The 18,215-nt window shown below is 39.2% G+C and overlaps 1 protein-coding gene across 3 annotated transcripts in view; it reads right to left on the reverse strand.

Annotated features, from left to right (window-relative positions):
- Positions 1–15,239, reverse strand: part of LOC116711804 (enhancer of polycomb homolog 1-like) — a 34,110-nt gene extending 18,871 nt beyond the window's left edge. The window contains exons 1-6 of one of the 3 annotated variants that reach the window (XM_032551333.1): positions 14,944–15,239; positions 14,265–14,376; positions 2,984–3,143; positions 1,871–2,016; positions 1,326–1,532; positions 1,082–1,230 (exon numbers count right to left, since the gene is read on the reverse strand). In XM_032551333.1, coding sequence (XP_032407224.1) covers positions 1,082–1,230; positions 1,326–1,532; positions 1,871–2,016; positions 2,984–3,083 — 602 coding nt within the window. In that variant the 5' untranslated portion in view covers positions 3,084–3,143; positions 14,265–14,376; positions 14,944–15,239. Of the gene's footprint in view, positions 1–1,081; positions 1,231–1,325; positions 1,533–1,870; positions 2,017–2,983; positions 3,144–11,429; positions 11,909–14,264; positions 14,377–14,943 lie in introns of those variants that run through there. The other 2 variants (XM_032551334.1, XM_032551332.1) reach the window with 2 other exon arrangements.
- Positions 15,240–18,215: the final 2,976 nt, after the last annotated feature.

Below are 18,215 nucleotides of genomic sequence, written 5' to 3' on the forward strand. Positions count from 1 at the left end.
TTCAGAGGACATTCATTCTGGTTTCACGTGTGGACGGATCGCAGCAGAGGGAGGAAAAATATATACGACTTAAATGGAAGTCAGGGGAAGAATATTGTTTTTATACAAAGTAAACATTTTATGATAGAGCCTTGGAGACGAGGGAGAGGAGAAATCTTCCCCAGGAGGAGAGAGGAAATGAGCTCAGAGTCCTGAACGTAAGGCTCAATAAACAAACTCTAAATTGATTACACTGAAACAAGATTCCAGAAGTAAACCAACAATTAACAGGAGCAGTGAAGCAGGAGTTAAGAGTCAGCACTGATTCCCAAACTTCCACAAACTTGTAACAGATCCTGATTAAAGCTGCTAATGTAAAACAATTAACCTGTTAGGAGCCATTAGGGCAAAAACCAACAACCTAAACATCCATTAATACACAGCTTCATCTATCTACCACTGGGAATCAAAAGTCCTTTGAAAGTAATATTTAGATTCAAGTAGCATTTTTATATGAAATTATGAGAACTTATGAATGTTTCTACATACTGAAGTTCACTGAGAATTTATGGCAGAAACTTCTGCAGTCGGCGGGATTTTAATAAGAAAGCTGCAAAAACTTTAAAAAATATATAAACATGGATTGAAGGACAAAGACAAACCTACAAATTATAAATAGGATAGACTGATAGATGGGAATACGATAGGAAAACAAATAAATGGAAAAACAAATAGATGGAAAAATTGATGGATGTAAAGGTTGTGGTACTGATGAACAGAGGTGGAACAATCAGAAGAAGTTTGGATTGGAAAATGGAAGAAAAGATAAAAACAGACTGATGAGATGATAGATAAATGGACAAACCATGGATGGAAAGATGGAAACAAACTGATTGACAGAAAAACTAATATCTAAAAAAAACATATCAGCAGCTGAAAGCCAGAAGGAAATAACCTGACTGCTTTCCTGACGGGAAAGATTCCTAAGCCAACTTGTTCTTCTACATTTTTCTCAGAAAAATAAGGCGTTTAGTTTCACATACAACTGACTGAGGGCAGCTATGCAACGTATAAATAAAGCAGGCTCTGATGCCAGTCTGACCTTTTCTCCACCACCTCCAGGGTGAGGTGCAGCAGCTCCCTCTTAACCTTCTCCCTCTTCTTGATCATCTCCAGGATGGTGACGGCGCGGCTCAGATCCCTGCGCAGCTTCAGCATCTTCTCGTACGACGCCTCGTCGTTCTTCCGATTCTGACAACAGAGGAGTCAACATGCCTATCCGTCAATCCCAGCACGTTACCAAGGTAACAAAAACCCAGAAGAGCAACTAGATTCTTCTGTACAACCTTCCTGGTCTGCATCTTCTCAGTCCGTCGGCGGAAGGCCACGTAGGGGTCGCTGGTGCTGGAGCCGTCCCTCTTCTCCTGCTTGACGGTGGGGATGAGCGAACCGCTCTTGCAGGTTTTCCTCTTGCGGCTCCAGTAGTCAAACACCTCCTTGATCAGATCGTCGTCCTCCTTCAGCAGCAGCTTGGCTTCCTGCAGACTGACGAGCTGCAGAGGAAGAGGAGAGATCAGTCCTGTGACACTTTTCAGGTAAATTATATTAAAAACAATCAGATTACAGTCAAATTACCACTAAACATTTTTCTTTTCAGTCACGCCGACCAATCAACTGCTCAGGATTGCTACAAGAGGCCACATTGCACCAATAATGTTTGGGTTTAATAATGTTTCATACTCCTGTGCTGCGTTCAATTATAACAAAACAAAACTTTTGTCATAATTTTTTGGGTACACTTTTTTGGTACTAGGTTGACACCCCTAATTAACCCGTTAAAGTGATTGTAATAATCCAGGTCAGGGTGCTACCAGCAGTGTCGTGTTTTTACCTGCTGTCCGCTGCCTTTCTCCAGTCGATCGATCATTTCCTCAAACTGCAGCGGCGTGATTTCCATTTTCTTCTTCAGCTTATTCACAAACGTCTCATCCTCTGTGTCCAGGTCGTAGTCCGGAAGCTCCGTATCCAAACTGAAAGCTGGAGAAACACAGAGAACATTATTACCTCCTGTTAGAAACGATCAAGAGCATCTCAAATTAAAAACAGATGTATTAGTCACCTTAAAGAAAAAAAATCGAAATATTTGAAACAGATTGATGTGACTCAACATGTCTGCACTTGCAGTTCTCAAAATGTCAGATTCATGCTGTTAAATTTCTAAACTTTTCCAGGCCTGACGTCCCAAATTTCCCACTCCGTCTTTTTTTTTTTTTTCAATTTTTTTTCTCCTTAGAGTTTTTGCGGCGCTAGTGGCTCGTATTTTTTAGACAGTAGGCAGACAGAAAGGAGGGTGAGGAGAGGGGGAAGACATGCGGCAAAGGTCATCGGGACCGGGAGTCGAACCCGCGACGTCCGCGTCGAGGACTAAGGCCTCCAAACGTGGGGCGTGCTAACCCCCTGCGCCACCACAGCACGCCCAACTCCGTCTTTTTTTAAATGACATTTTTAAGCACAAAATGCTCATTTTACTGTGAAATTACAGCAGATATTTCTAGTTTCCACAAACTTTAAATATGAAACCAAACAGAAGATGGGTGACAGATGTGTGCAAAGGACGCATGGAAGGATGCACAGACTGGTTAAGGATGGATGAACAGAGGAAAACCAGTGGATGGACCGAAAAACAAAGAAGACATGAATGAATGGAGGACAGATAGGTGAGGGACAAATGCACACTGGAAGCCAGAGACAAAGATTGGAATAAGACGAATGAAGGACAGACAGTTGAGGGATAAGTAGATGAGACAGATGTAACTTCTAAACTATGGTATGATACCTGGAAATGTTAATATTTTCCCACATTTCTGAACTTTACTGGCAGTCTGTCAAACCTTCATAACTATTTAATCAGTCCTCATCTATCAGTAAACAACTACTGAACGTCTGAACCAAAGTCTTGATTCAGAGCTGAACTTTGACCCCAGGCCTTCCTCCTGCTACTCACGCTGTATGTGAATAAGCTGCTTTGGCATTTTGAAGTCCCCGGGGTAGAGCAGCTCGTAGTGCGGGATGTTGCGCTCCGCCTCGGGGACCGGGATGACCATGCTGTCCCGCTTCTCTCCGTAGACCTGCTGCGCAGAGATGGCTCTCTGGAGATGGTGCTCCTGGAAGGGAACAGAGGGTTAAAACACAAACTTCCTGGTTTACTTTCATAATGTTTAACAAACCACCTTTCATAAATATAACTCACATAGATTGATAAACATTGAGAAGGCACTCTTAATGCCTTGGGAAAGTGAAATGCAGCTTTTTAAGTTGTAGTTTGGAGTCTTTTGGGGCTTTTCTGAGCTTTATGCAACAGATGGCCGACGCAGCCGCCGTGATTTCGGGCCAATCTTGCACCAACAAATCTTCTCGCAAAGCTCCTACTCATTTTACACGTCGCACGCTGTTCACAACCAGTTCCCTGGCTTGATTCGCAAATGTGGGTCAGCATTAAGTAAGTAAATGTGGGTCAGCATTTAGCCAAGTAGTTTCCTATCGATTGGAAAGTGGTTAAAAATCCAATGTTTCACCTCAGCAGCAAAATTAAGCAGCTTCTTGAGTCAAATTGAAAAAGATTAGACGAGAATCATCAAATCCATTTGTAACATGGTAGGAACCTGATGCATATAAGTGTTTAGATGTGACAGAGAGGAAATGTGGCCAAAGTGCAGCGTGGGGGCCGTTTGTGGACCTCTGAATGGCTTTATTAAATCCCAGTCACAGTTTTAAGAATGGAGCCAATCTGGCCTGCAAACAAAGATGCTGATGGACAGTTTTGTTTTTTAATGAGATTTTTCCCAGACAAATAAAATCTTGATATTAACAAGAAAAAACAGTATGGCACAAGAAGCATCTTATCTTTTAATCTCATCCTGTTCTTGTTGCCAAGAAGAGATGCCCAAAAACAAAAGACCTCAAAAATGTAAAAAATTATACACTAGACTTTTAATAAAGCCATAACTCAAGATCAGCAATTAACAGTTGTCCACAAAAATGTAACTCTGTTTCATCTAATATATTATTGGGAAAATAAAAGAAAAAAGGCCATTCTTATGTTAAAACTATTGCATTGGCTTTTAGCTTAGGGATTTTGGGCCCTACAACAAAAATGTACAGTACAGACCAAAAGTTTGGACACACCTTTCTAATTCAATGGGTTTTCTTTATTTTCATGACTATTTATAAGGCAAGAAATTCCACTTATTAACCTGACAGGGCAGGTTGACCTATGAAGTGAAAACCATTTCAGGTGTCTACCTCTTGAAGCTCATCAAGAAAATGCAGAGTGTGTGCAAAGCAGTAATCACAGCAAAAGGTTGCTACTTTGAAGAAACTAGAATATAAGGGGTATTTTCAGTTGTTTTACACTTTTTTGTTTAGTGCATATTTCCACGTGTGTTATTCATAGTTTTGATGCCTTCAGTGTGAATCTACAATGTCAATAGTCATGAAAATAAAGGAAACTCATTGAATTAAAAGGTGTGTCCAAACCTTTGGTCTGTACTGTACATGGCATAGGAATACTTCATAAAACAGCTGATCCATCTTCGTCCACAAACCATCTTTCAGCTTTATAGAGAAAATGGTTTGGAAGAAATCTAAATAAAACTGAATGAGGGGCAGTTGAGAGGGGAATAGGCAACTGGAACTGGAAATATAATCACCTACTGCATTAAAATGCAATGTCACACGCTACAGTGGTGATTTTAGCAAGTCAATATATTGCAAAGCTCAATCTTAAATCAGCAGAACAATTATAAAAATTAAACTCAAATCATTTGATCCCAAAGTGCAATTTTACACTTCAGGCACTCGGTATGTGTAACATCTGGCTGAGGAACAAGCCAAAGACAGATTCATCTGCTGCTCCATCAGTTTGTCAATATTCACTGCAGTTTCAGAAATACACAAACACATTAACCAAACATGATTACTCAGGCTAAAACTCTAAAAGATCAGGTCAAAAATTACAGGTTAAGACAAACATGTTTGTATCATCCTGATGTGTTAAAGGAGACAAACCATCCAAGTAGTCCCCCGGCCCCCCAAAAAAGCCCACTGTTTTTACTCCCCCAAACCTGTAAGTGGTACTAAACATTGAGTTTGGGACCTGATGTTCATGAAGCCTCCATATCGGGTTACTAGTAAACAACAAGAAACGCAAACAACAAAACTTAGGTGGAGTCTTTGATGTGAAGTGATGAAGTTGAGTTTTTTTTGTGTCACATTTGATTCTAAAACTAGTAAACTATAAGTCAAACATGTGATACGCCATTGTTGTCACTATTTATGCTGTGTTTGGGGTTATTAGTAAGGGTAGAGATTGGGTTTTCATCTGCATTTTCACAAAACAGGCATGAATATTCTATGATAAACATTTTCCCTCTGGAACCCTAAAACGGTGTTTCCGTTTTAGATAAAGACGTCATTTCTTTTAGGTTCATGCTGCAGAAAAAACGCTAAATTTCCCATTTGTCAGACCGTAAACACATCAACCAGTACTATGTTCCCTCATGCATTTTACTTTTTTTTTTTTTTTCAGATAAAGGTTAGAGATATGGGATTTAACATTTATGTGGAGAAAATCTGGGAAAGGCTTCATTTTCTATTGGAATAAAAAACAGTACAAACAATAAAAATCAACACAGCCAACTTTAAAGAAATTTTAGAAAATATAAAGGGAAGGACGAGATGAATAAACCACCAGGTTTCAACCAACACATCTGTGAGAGTTTGTGTTTTTATCTTTTAATTAAACAACATTTATTCCAACCTCACAAATCAACATGCAGGTAAACCATGTGGTTTCAGAGCAGCGTTACCAGCATAAATAGTGCATGTAAAAAGACAATGAAGCTTAAGTTGCCGTGGTGAGTATCAGCCAGGCACTGTAACCTTCCTTTGACCTGAAACACATCCTGATCTTTCTCAGCTTTGATTCTCACCACGCTTCACAGCCCAGGGATTTCCTCTGCCGAGCGTAGATTAGGGGCTTTTGTGAATGGAATACGGAGGAAAACTCAAGTGGTTAATTTTAGTAGCAACAGCTACAGTTTCATCGTTTGGATTTACATCCAAGAATGACACATCCCAACTCATCTGCACTGCAGTCTGAAAACGGGAGAAAACGAGCGAGACGTTTATAGGCTGCTTCAGTGAAAACAAACGCATTTAAACTAACAGCTCTCATACTTCGGCAGCCGAATTCAAATGCAGCTTTTCAAAAAACAACCACAATATTTTGAATTCATGGAAGCTTTCTAGTATAGAGTTGCAATTTAGTAGATGACAAGAATGAAAATTCAGAGATTAAATTGGATCTTCCCTTCAGTTATGCAACAATGTTACCCAGCAGCGCAAGTTATTAGCAACAATGACTACACGACAAGGGAGCTAACAAGGCAAACATGTTTCCATCAATTCATCCACAGATTTTAAACTATCAGAAATTAGAGACTCGTCTCAAAACACAGCTGATTAGATTTTCCAATATCCAAACTAACACACCTCTGGCTATATTTTACATGTATTCCAATAATAATGTTGCTTTGAGCGTACATAATATAAAGGTGACCTTGAGAATCTCTAAAGGGCACTTACAAATAAACAACTAATTTTTTTCCCTCCACACATCCCACCTCCTATCTGTGAGCTTTGTCATCTCAGCCTCTAAAGATAAACATCAAGTTTAGCTATGGAGGGAAAATCCATCAAACAGACAAAAACTAGTATTGATATGCAGAACTTGAACTCATAGAAAATGAAATATAATGTATAAAATATTGTGTCCACACTCCTTTATGACTGATATTGCAAATACTGATCGCAATTAGCCTTAAAAGAGCAAATTAAGCCAATGCCAGATTTAGAACATAGTGTTAATATAAGGCCTTAGAGAAAGTTATGTGGTTTCAAAGGAAATTTTCCTTTAATCCTTGCATCATGTGAAACTGTTGCTGTGAAAACTCCTTGAGGTTAGTATTGCATCAAGTGTTTCCACTGGAACACAGGCCTGAAAAGCAAACAGCCCAGTTTTTCTAATTATACTGCCTGAAGCAACAATCTACTAGGACAAATACTTTCTTGCATTCTCCAAAAACACGTAAATATCACATGTTTTGGTATCATTGGTCTTTTCACAGATGTACATATTAAACACAAAAAAAAAAATATTCAAGGTTTCCCTTGACAGAAGTGTCGCACCAACAGGTTCAATATTTTTTCCACGTAAACATCCTGGAACAGCAGCAGCGACATCATTTTTCTCTTCAGTCATAAATGCAGATAGGCTGGAAGAACAATCCATTTTTCACATCACACCTTCCTAGTAATAAATATACCCAAGAAAAATGGATGAGACTTGTAAAGGGTGCCATGGCAACAGAAATGTGGCCTCCTGCCGGTGTTTCCAGTGCATGCCAGCCAGGAGAAGCCGAGGAAGTCTTGGGGACATTGATATATTTCAGCATTTAAAGTACAGAAAGCTTCATTTATGGAGGTTTGTTGCTTCCTGACTGAAATAAAACAGGTAGCATCACTGGCTGAACACAAACACGGTCCAACTGATACCAGACTCTGTTCCCTCAGGCTGGAGCTGAGTTTCTCTGGTACCAAACAGGAAATACCACGGTTACATAACTCACCATGGAAGCATGCTTCCACTTCATCACCAACTTGCATGAGCAATGTTTCCTTAAGACGTCCAGTTTTGACTGTAACAGGCAAATATCACAGAGCAGGACATAAATGGGAAAATGTTGTATGTAATTTGTGTGCGAAAATTTATTTTAAGGACTAGTTTCACTGTTAGGTTCACGTCCATTTTCCCTTCATCCATACATGGATAAAATATAAAACTATAAATGGAATCTGGAAACATTAAAATGAGTTGACGGAAAGATGCAAGAATGATGGCCAAACGAATAGATGAAGGATGATGTGATGGACAGAAACTGATGAATGGATGAACGGACACGGATGGATGGGTGAAGGGACAGAAGGATGAATGGATAGATGATAAACGGAGGAGCAGACAGACCAAGGATGGATGGCAGAGTTGGAAATATGGACAAACAGCTGGATTGGTCAATAAATAAGGTAATAGTGACAGGAAAATAGAACATTTTCCATAAAATACACTGAATTTACTTTTGATTCAGTATAACTGGGACCTACAATCTTTAAAAAAATAAGGTCTTAACCCTAGGATATTCTCGTTTAATGCTTCATCATCTAACACCTTTAAATCAGTTGCTGAAGTGCCTAAGAAGTCTAACTAGTATCAAAGTAACTCAGCTCCACGTGCGGTCATTTAGCTGACTGAGAGTAGAAACAACCCCGCTGCTGCTGGAGAGGATGTGGGTCAGGGAGCCAAGCCGTGGCTGCCTTGTAGTAAAACTGCCCTCTTTATCTCTTCTGTCACACTGTTATGTAATGACACCGTGTGGATGTGTACAGTAGGTGGGAGAGGGCCAGCGTGGGGGTGAGACGGGGTTTCTGCTGACTTTGCACTGTGTCAGTGTTTTCCTTGTGTTTCTGTCTGCTGTGGCATCCCAAAGGAGAAGTCTCTGAGCTCCGAGCGGAAATGAAACTGAAGAAACAAACGTTTCCCAGCTGTTAAAGTGACAACAAGGTTCCTACAAGCCATACTGGATCAAAATGCTGTTATTTTCATGTCTGAAAGTTCCACATTTTTTTCCTTTAACATTTAGCTTGTTAAATTTTCTGTTTTTCCACATCACATAAAACACAGCTGAAGTTGACTAATGAATAGCCTAATAGTAAGAGGGCTGTTTCATTCCTTTTGTGGCATTCGGATGAATTCAATTTAGCTATAAAATGCTATAAGACCTCCAAAATACAGATAAAATTAGATCACAAATGCAGATTCTTTAAAGCAGTTTGGAGTCTACTATTCTTTTCCTGAAAAAATGAATAAACTAAATGTTTGTAACCACAAATCTATCTTGAAAAAAATTGATTTCTTTTCATTTTTATGCATTTATTCTCTGAATATATGTCAGTAACCAAAATATATTGACTTGGGGGAAAAACTGAAGTGTGATGCCATGAAATATTTATATGGAAAACATACAGTAGGTTATATAAAAACTAGTATAGAGATAAAAACATCTGGAAAACTGCTTTTCCAGTTATTCTAACTTGGAAAAAATAAAACAAAATTTTAATACCAATAAAGACCTCATAACTGGGCAACATGTGGCTATGGGATGTAGTTCAATAATCTCGTTTAAAATTTGACGCCTGTACTAGGGCTGGGCGATGTATCGAGTATATTTGATGTATCGTGATATTTTCTGTTTACAATAGTTAAAATGGCTACATCGCAACTATCGACTATAAATTGTCCTTCAAATAATAAACTTTTGCCATCAAATTCACTGTTTATCCTACAACCTATGAATGTGTCAATAGTCCCTCCCCACTCCCAACCTGAAAATTTTCTACCAATCACGTTGCACGGAGAAAACAAACATGGTGACAGCGAGAGTTTGAGGCGAGTCGTGAATGAGACGGTAACTGAAGACAAATCAGATGAACTAATCTAGTTCCAAAGAGAAACAGTTTGGATTTTATATGGAGGATGTCAAACAAAATTAGGTAATTTGTGAAACATGTTTTAAAACGATTGCCACGAGAGGTTGTACCACAAATTTATTTCACCACCTAATCAGACTATTCTTTTACTTGCCGTTCATAGCAGCGCTGCCGCGGTAGAACTAGTCCGTTAAAGTGAAACCTGGAGATGTAGATATGATTCATTTAGTGCTATGCAATGGAATAATAACTCAAAACTACTCGTTCTTTTGCTCTCTGTAAGCTTTATACTACGCGTAGACTCGTTACCATAGCAACTGACAACAACGCAACTTGTATCAGGATTCAGCCCCAAAAGTAATTAAAATAATAATTAAAGTAATTAAATAATTGTAAAGGACTATTTTACAAAACTATGACGGTTGCTATGACGACACGTTTTGCCTGGCATTTCAGATTGTCAGTCTGTTTGAGTATCACTTCAATAAATGGCCCTACTTGACACAGATGAAGCAATTATATTTTTAAGTGCCATGTATTCACAGACTGTCTGCCAATAACCTGTTTGGCCAGTTAGATAAACTCCAACTGCTTTCGATTTTCATATCCAGCGTTTGTTTTAAGTAGCTGACATGCTAAAACCCAGAGGCTAATTATAACAGTGATGCACATTGTGCAATATTATTGCATTTTTTTAAATATACTAATAATCAATCCCAGAACTACCTATTTCTATCCAATTTCCTAACAGTCTACTATCATACATTTCACATTAAAAGAATACCGGTACTATTTTTTTTTCCCTTTTACAAATTGTTTTTCATGACATGTAAATCATGTCATGCATATAACCCATTATACTAACTTAATCAATTATAATTTTGGGTGAAAATTAGTTTAGCCAATAATCGGGGTCAGCCAATACTAGTTTATATGAAAGAATATTCTGTAGGCTTTGACTAAGTTTAAGTATCAAACGTAAATAACTTTCAAAGTTTTACAATAAGAAATTTAGATATATGAGATTAGCAAAATCCCCAAGCATAGATCAACTATTTTACTTGAAGCTGAAAATGGGTAACAGCCAGTTGAAGCCAATATTCCTACCACCACTTAAAAATATATCCATCTATAACCACAATTATAAATATAGATGAACTACATGAATGGAAACTTCAAATAAACGTTTTCAAAAAATATATTGTGCAAAATTACCATCACAAATTACAATCGCTATAAACAACACCCTACACGTTGGTTTTACTAAGTCCAAGACACTATATACAAGTTTAAATCCCGCTTTTATAAGTGGATAAATAAACGCTGAATATAGTTTTGCAGCATGTTAACATTAAATGTGAGATTTCAAGACGTTTCTGCCAGCATTTTCCACCAAGTCACCCAGTACAGCACACATGGCACGGCTGCAACTGTCAACACACCAATTCCTAGATGTCAAACCGAGGCGGAGGCCCGCTGTCTCCCCCTGCTGTTCAAGCAGCGGAATTGCACACAAACCAAGGCCTCTGCCCGCCTTTAGCAAAAAGTCAACAAAATGGTGGCGCCGACACAAGTCACGTGACTTCTTTGTGCCTTCGTGCGCCCTTTGCAGCGTAGCAGACCGCTAAAACACTACTTTTCAGTAAAACACCACAATATAGCGATATTATGATTCCCCTGGTGTAGGTAAAGTTTAGTAAATTAAAGCCTTCGTCGAGATCTGTCGTGCGCACAAAACGGCAGCAATGGCGGCCATTTTGCACAAGCTTGCGCAGGTAACATTGTGGCGCCGAAAAACACTGTCAAAGAAATCCAGCGGCGGCAGATCGCCTTTTAGAATAACATACCGATTCCTCCTCCTTTTCCATCCCAGTTGGCATCTGCGGCACCGCCCGGTTGATGGAGGCATATTCGTGCAGGTCGGGCAAATCCTCGCAGCGGAAGACGGGCAGGGGCTTACAAGCATCCAACGCCCGCGCCCGAAACGACAGTTTACTCATTTCTTATAATAAAAGATGCAGCATAAATCTCTGGGAACTGCCTGGAGTAACAACACGTCTGCTTCGAGTTCTCATTGAGGAATCTGTCGCGGTCTCTTTTAGAGTCGGTTCTGAGGGCAGTCGTTCAGGTCCGGTTAGCAGCGCGAACAGAGCCGGGCAGGCCCGGGTCTCAGTCGCCGTCTGTCGGTCTCTCTCGCTCCTGCGCTCCGCTGTTCCTGCCCGGTTCAATACGCCATGGCCAACATGGCGGACATTACAAACTCATGCAGCTCAGTGCTCGCTCCGAGCGGCCCAGCCCCCTCGGTCACACAAACAGCCATTCCCACGCAGCTTCGCACGCGTGCGCGCTCGAGAAACGCTTGGGGTGCGAGGGAAACAGGAGGAGGAGGGGAAATGATGCTGGTGATGGGATCGGAACTTCCAGCTTTCCAGACTTGGGATGTTATGCTGTTATTTACCAGGGTGCTACTAGAGTTTGATTTTAAAAATAAATACATATTTAAAGCAAAACCAGGGTAAATCTCCCACCATATTATTGTACAAAAACTAACAATGATTAAAAACTATACACACGGTCAGAAAAAAATCAAAAGTAAACCCATAAAAATCTGGCATAATAAACTACTATATCTATTAGTAATTTTACATTATGAAGGTTAGACAACACCTATATTATTACCCAACTGATTCAAATGTCCATCATATATCGCCACCAAGTGGCACAAAAACAACGGGACACAAACGGATCAAAAGAAAAATGCCTGCTGGAAATTAAAATTCACTAATTCATCATATTCCATATTTAGAAAGAGGAATTTTTAGAAATACATTAAGTCATTCCCACATTTCCAAAACTCGAATTTCTAAAGTTTGTTGTTGTTTTGCCCCATTTTTTAAAAAGAATAAACAAACTTCTCTAGGAATATATGGCCAATATTTCTGCGGTAGCAACACTTTAAATGTGAAATATTATTCAAATAATAAATCAAAAAAGTTACCTGCTGCAGTGCAACTAGTTAATGAAATATTGTAATAAAATTACCTTTCATATTTACCTGGAATTTTCATTGAGGCACAACATTTCTAGGAAAGCAAAGGTTATCAACAACAGAATCCTTACAGAAAGTTATTTAAAATCATGAAGCAAAATCTTACAGAATGCAAACAGGAAGCAGACAGACCTACATGGATGGATGAACATAGGTCCCAATGTGTGCCCTTCCCAAAAATGAAAACATTTATTAAAAAGCAACAAACATTACTTAGTATTCTGCTATTGGAGAATTAATCTGGAATACAAACATGTCAATAAGCAAGACAAATGTGTGAATGCTTCTTGAATTGATGTTGCAGCAGCTGAACCATTCAGTGAGGAGTTGAAAGATGTTAGTTGGAACCAGAATGAAGCTCAATTCTAAATCAGCAACCGGTTTTCTATTGTGTATTGTAAACAATTCTGTCATTGGACAGCAACTAAATATTAATTTGGTTGGTAACTTTCAAATTAGTACATTAGTCAAAAGCTTTTCTTTCTGTGTCTGAATTTTCACCTGTACAGTCTCAAAATCTAAATTTTAACTGATGGCAGAACATCATTATCTTACATTCCTGCAGAATATAAAAAAACCCACCTGAACCATAAAATTCAGAGTACTTTCTCTTCTTCAATTCAAAATATCATACTTAGAAAGGTTGAAGCTAAATTAATCAGTCTTCATTAATTACACATTCTTTAAAACCTGCTTTACTTGGCATGGAGACCACCTTAGGTCTGTTTAAACCTGAAAAACTCAGTCCTTTCTTGTGTCCCTTTAATGTTTAGTTTGAATCCAACTCCAGCTCGTTTGCACAGAAAGTCCAGCTCTGATGCGAATGTGCCATCGAACAAAGGTGGAGATCAAAGAAATGACCCGGGTCCGCCTAAAACCACAGGCCACTTAAAGTGAACCAAATACACCGCAGGGTATTGTGGGTCAACACAACCAAGATAAACTCGTACGTAGCAAAATTACCAGGAAAAACGAATCACAGTTATGTGTGGACGAAGAAATGAAACAAAAGCTCTGGTTGGAAGGTCTATCCTACCTGCTGTAAGCACTCACTAGATCAATTTTAAGGCATTTAACAAGAAAATGGAGATCATGGCAACTCTGCAAATACTTTCAGAAAAGATTTAAAGTTGGTGTGAATGGTGGTAATGTGGATCATTGTTCTGTGTAATGCGGTGCAGTCCTGGGTTGAAACTAGGAGCTGGTTAATGATACCGATGATTAAATTTGCAAAGCAGCCAATCCTGAAGAGCCATTCATTTCAATTTTTATCATTACACATTAGCAACTGCTGTAGTGGTAAAATGGTTTCCAATGTGCCTATCAAAGCATATTGAGGTAAATTTTGGTGTTTGAATAATTAACATAAGCAGTTATAAGTGTTTCAGATGAGTTTACTGTATTCTTGGATTTAAGCTGCTGGATTTAAGCAAGAGTTAGTGGTCCCTAACTCTTGTGAATGCCAGGGGTTCACTGACAGCTCTTTATTGTCTTCACAATAGTCTGGGTTTTAAGAGGTAAACAAAAATTATGCCCAAACTGGGAATACATTAACCAGTTATTGATTTTTGGAGAGCTTTGTTCAAACGTATGTACTTTATGTCAAAGAACATTGATTAAAAATGCAAATAACCTGCAGGAGTGGTTGACGATTGACATAGAAACCAGCATGATCCAGATGTAAGAGGCGACATCATCATCCGTTTGGAAGCAACACAATTTCTTCTAAAGTCCATAGTAGAGGCCTTTTAACAAAAAAAGATAGGGGGTGACTAGAGACAAAACCACAAAACTGAAAATATAAAATTACAAATTCATTAAAATACAAATTTGTTCAGTAGGTCAAGAAATTTTTATTCATTTTCCAAAATCTTATTCAATCCTTGTATATAAGTTTAAACAATCATGATTATAAGTTTTTGAATTGGGCTATGTAATAAGTTTTGCTGCAACAATACAAAGAACATTCCAACACAACGCCATATACGGAGAACTGATGTGAATTTGAGGACAATACAGCAAAAAGTGAACCAACATTCGCATTATCAAATCCATATGTGTGATATTTATCACTAGGAGTTCGATTGAGAGGCATTTATATTGGAATTAGGGACAGTTTGACCAACAAAGATTCCCTACGGCTGTGTTTGCACAAGGAACATCGACACCGCAGTTAGCTGACACACAGCTGCTAGCAGCCTTAGCTCACTTACCCTGACCCTGAACTCTAAAATTATTTTATCCACCGTTGAAATACATTACATAAAGCCGACGCACGGCTGAAATCACCCCAAGTGTTAGTTTCAACTTACCCGCTGCAATGAAAATCAGAAGGAAACATACTGACGATGGTAATTCCACTGGTTGTCATGCTAGCCCAAATGCTAACGCTGGTGAGCTCCCACTGGGACGACTAAATACAAGACACTTTCAGCTTCTTTCCATCTCTAAAAGTGCCATTAACTTAGCCTGACAGGGCAATGGAAAAGAAACATTTTGGTAAGTAAAAGTATATCGTGGTTCTAGAGGTAAATTAGGGTAGTTATTTATGATTTTTTTTTTCGAGGAGGTGAAAAAAAAGATCCAAACTGACCAAGAAGCCACTTTCAAGACGAATTGTGATTGGATGACAGTTTCCACCAATCACCTGTGGAGAACTGTAGTGGAACATGAGCTTATTGGTTGTCCTCTGCTTGGTATAGTACTAAGAATAACAACAGCAACAATAAAGATAAAAATAAAAAATAAAATAATAATAATCATAATAATTATAAAACAAAACTAAGGGAAATATTTGTTAACTAGAAACAAAAATAACAATTACTAATAATAAGCATACAAATATTAGTGAGAACAATGACAATAATATAAATAATAACATTAGTTGACAAAGTTATTTTTGACAATTATTTTAATTATGGTGATGATTGTTATATAAAAAAGCAACATAATAATGAAAACATTATTATTATGACCAGCATGGAAGGATGCTGGTCAATATTGTAATTAGAAACAAGAAACTATGGCTAATACAAAATAAATTTATTAATACTAAATAAATTTATATTATTGCACAATAATATAAATTTAAATAAAATACATTTAACAAGGAATTCCAACTGTAAATGCTTATTTTTTGCAACATAGGGTTCAATAAGCAACACTGTTCTTGTAAAGAAAGGATGCAGTTTTTGTTATGTAACCCTCACTACCCTTCATGCCTCATTGTGCCCCTTCAGATGAGTCCTGTTGCAGGGCAGGGTTGCCCCTGCTGCCTCCTCTGATGCTGTTCTGACTGCATCACATGATCCTTTTTCCTGTTTTTTTCATGCTCACACACAGTTGAAACAGAATGCTGCATAGTGGAGGCATACAAAAGCTGCAAAGCTTTACCCTCTCCTTCTGTCAGCCCCTTGATGTTAAAGCTGCATGCACACCTCGCACAAAGAAAGATTTCTGGATCAGATGTATTATAGAGGGAGATTTGCTCAGCCCTCCCAGCGAGGTCATCAGCAGCCATCTCTTGACTGAAGAAAATCTTAATACAGCCTTTATGTTGAGGCCACTGCATTGGAAAAGTGCCAGTGCACAACCAGGTTGACTATGTTTGGATTTTGCAATGCATTAGTTTTAGAATGAGCAAATGTGTCTTACAGCTTTATGCAAGAGTATCTGTTTCTTGCATTGGTGTCAAAAATAGCAGATTCTGCGGCTGCAGTGAACTGTAAAGGAATAGCAAGATGCTTCATGCTACTAGATATGACACTTCCCTCTGCAAACATCCAGAGGGCAGTGCAGACCCATGGAAAAACTTGTGCTTCCACTTGAATTACAATGCATAAAGCAGATTGCTCACTTCACTATCTCTTACCTTCTGAGACTGAAGTTACACATCTGAGCCAGCCGGCAGCGTTCAAGCAAGATTTTTCTTAAAACATATCAAACAATATTTAATTAACCTTATTGAATCTTTTTTTAATGTCAAGACATTAACATTGAATGTGTCCCGCAGATAAGTAGCCTTTTATCAGAAGGCAGCTTATGAGGGGTTTGAGTTTGTGCACGTGAGGGGAATGCATTGAGGGGACGAGTTCAAGACTGCCAGTCTGGGCTGAGATCAAAGGAGAGTAAGACAGACATTTGCCCCTTTGCCATACAATTTGGATCCATCTGCTGACAGCGTTTCAGATGAAGGATGCTGCTTTAGTGTTCTTCACAACAGGGGTCTCAATTGAAAGGCATGCCTCGTCTCAAGGATGCTATCATCATTCTTTACATTGGGTTGACTGCTGTCAAGATTGTACTCTTCTAGATGGAACTGCAAGAAGAAACAGGTTCCATCCCTTAATGCCGTTAGCGCCCAACCCTACCTCTGTGCACCAGTCTTAATCATTTACTATATACAAACATTTACTAACATATCATGTCTTTCCTTTCATATTGCCTCTCTGTCAGCTTGCTTTAATGTCTTAGTTGTCAGTGTGTCCATGTAGAAGTGTCACCAAGACAAATTCCGACATTTATTGCACAGTCTCCTTTGACAGACAGCCCCTGACAGATGGATTTGTTTGGGCTCACCCTGTTCTTGTGTCTCGGCTCCAGCTCTTACTGGAATTACACAGACTCCCTCCGGTCATATTTGCTGTTGAGCAGTTTCCATAGCAGCAACATAAGCCAAACCCAGCATCACAACAGAGCCCGAGACCTGTGCGGCGATCAGGATTACATCTGGACCTGTGAGCGTTCTCGACAGACAAAACAAGTCATGGCTCTTTCTCAGGCGGTTCTCATCTTTTCAAGACAGTAAATATGTTCTAATTCAGGTGACTGACATTGCAAGTCACTTATTAAAGACAAATATGATACAGATAGTAGGTTGGGGAATGTACAGACCACTTGAAGTGATTATATGTGTCCACTTTACTATTGTTTTAAAGGGGAACATCTCTTAACCTGTTTCTAGTTCTGATTGAACTTTGCTAGGGCTGCTCTTCGTGACTCACTATGTTTGCTGTGTTCATGGACAGGATCTCAAATTAGTCACTAAAAGGGGGCGTCTAGTTGAGATCCTCAGGATTTCACTCCTCCATGCTTTTTACGGAAAATGTGGTTCTGTTGAGTGGACTGGCAACGTCTCGAGGGTGTACCCCGCCTCTTATCCGTTGACCGAAGAAGATAGTCACTATCCCACACTAAGTCCCTACAGGGGTAAAGAGGGCACAGGAAATAAATGGATGGATGTGGTTTAGTTGTCACTTTAGTCCATGACCTTCAGTGAGTTTGCAGTCGAGTGTAAAGTGATCGGGATGAGAGTCTGAGTTCAAAGTCTGAGGTCATGGTTCTCAACTGGAAAAAGGTGGGCTGCCCCCTCCAGATTGGGGCCTTGTCTGCAGTAACAGGGGTAGCCTACTAGTCCAGTCTATCACAGTTAAGAAGGAGCTGAACCAAAAAGCAAAGCTCTCGATTTACCGGTGTGGAGCTCTGTCTTCCCAGGGGATCTTAGAAAAGGGTTGCTGCTCCACTGCATCAAAAAGAGTCAGCTGTGTTGGTTTGGGCATCTGAGCCTGATGCCCCCCTGGGGACC

This window comes from Xiphophorus hellerii, chromosome 21 (assembly GCF_003331165.1).
Source record: "Xiphophorus hellerii strain 12219 chromosome 21, Xiphophorus_hellerii-4.1, whole genome shotgun sequence".
In the NCBI taxonomy this organism is placed as follows: domain Eukaryota; kingdom Metazoa; phylum Chordata; class Actinopteri; order Cyprinodontiformes; family Poeciliidae; genus Xiphophorus; species Xiphophorus hellerii.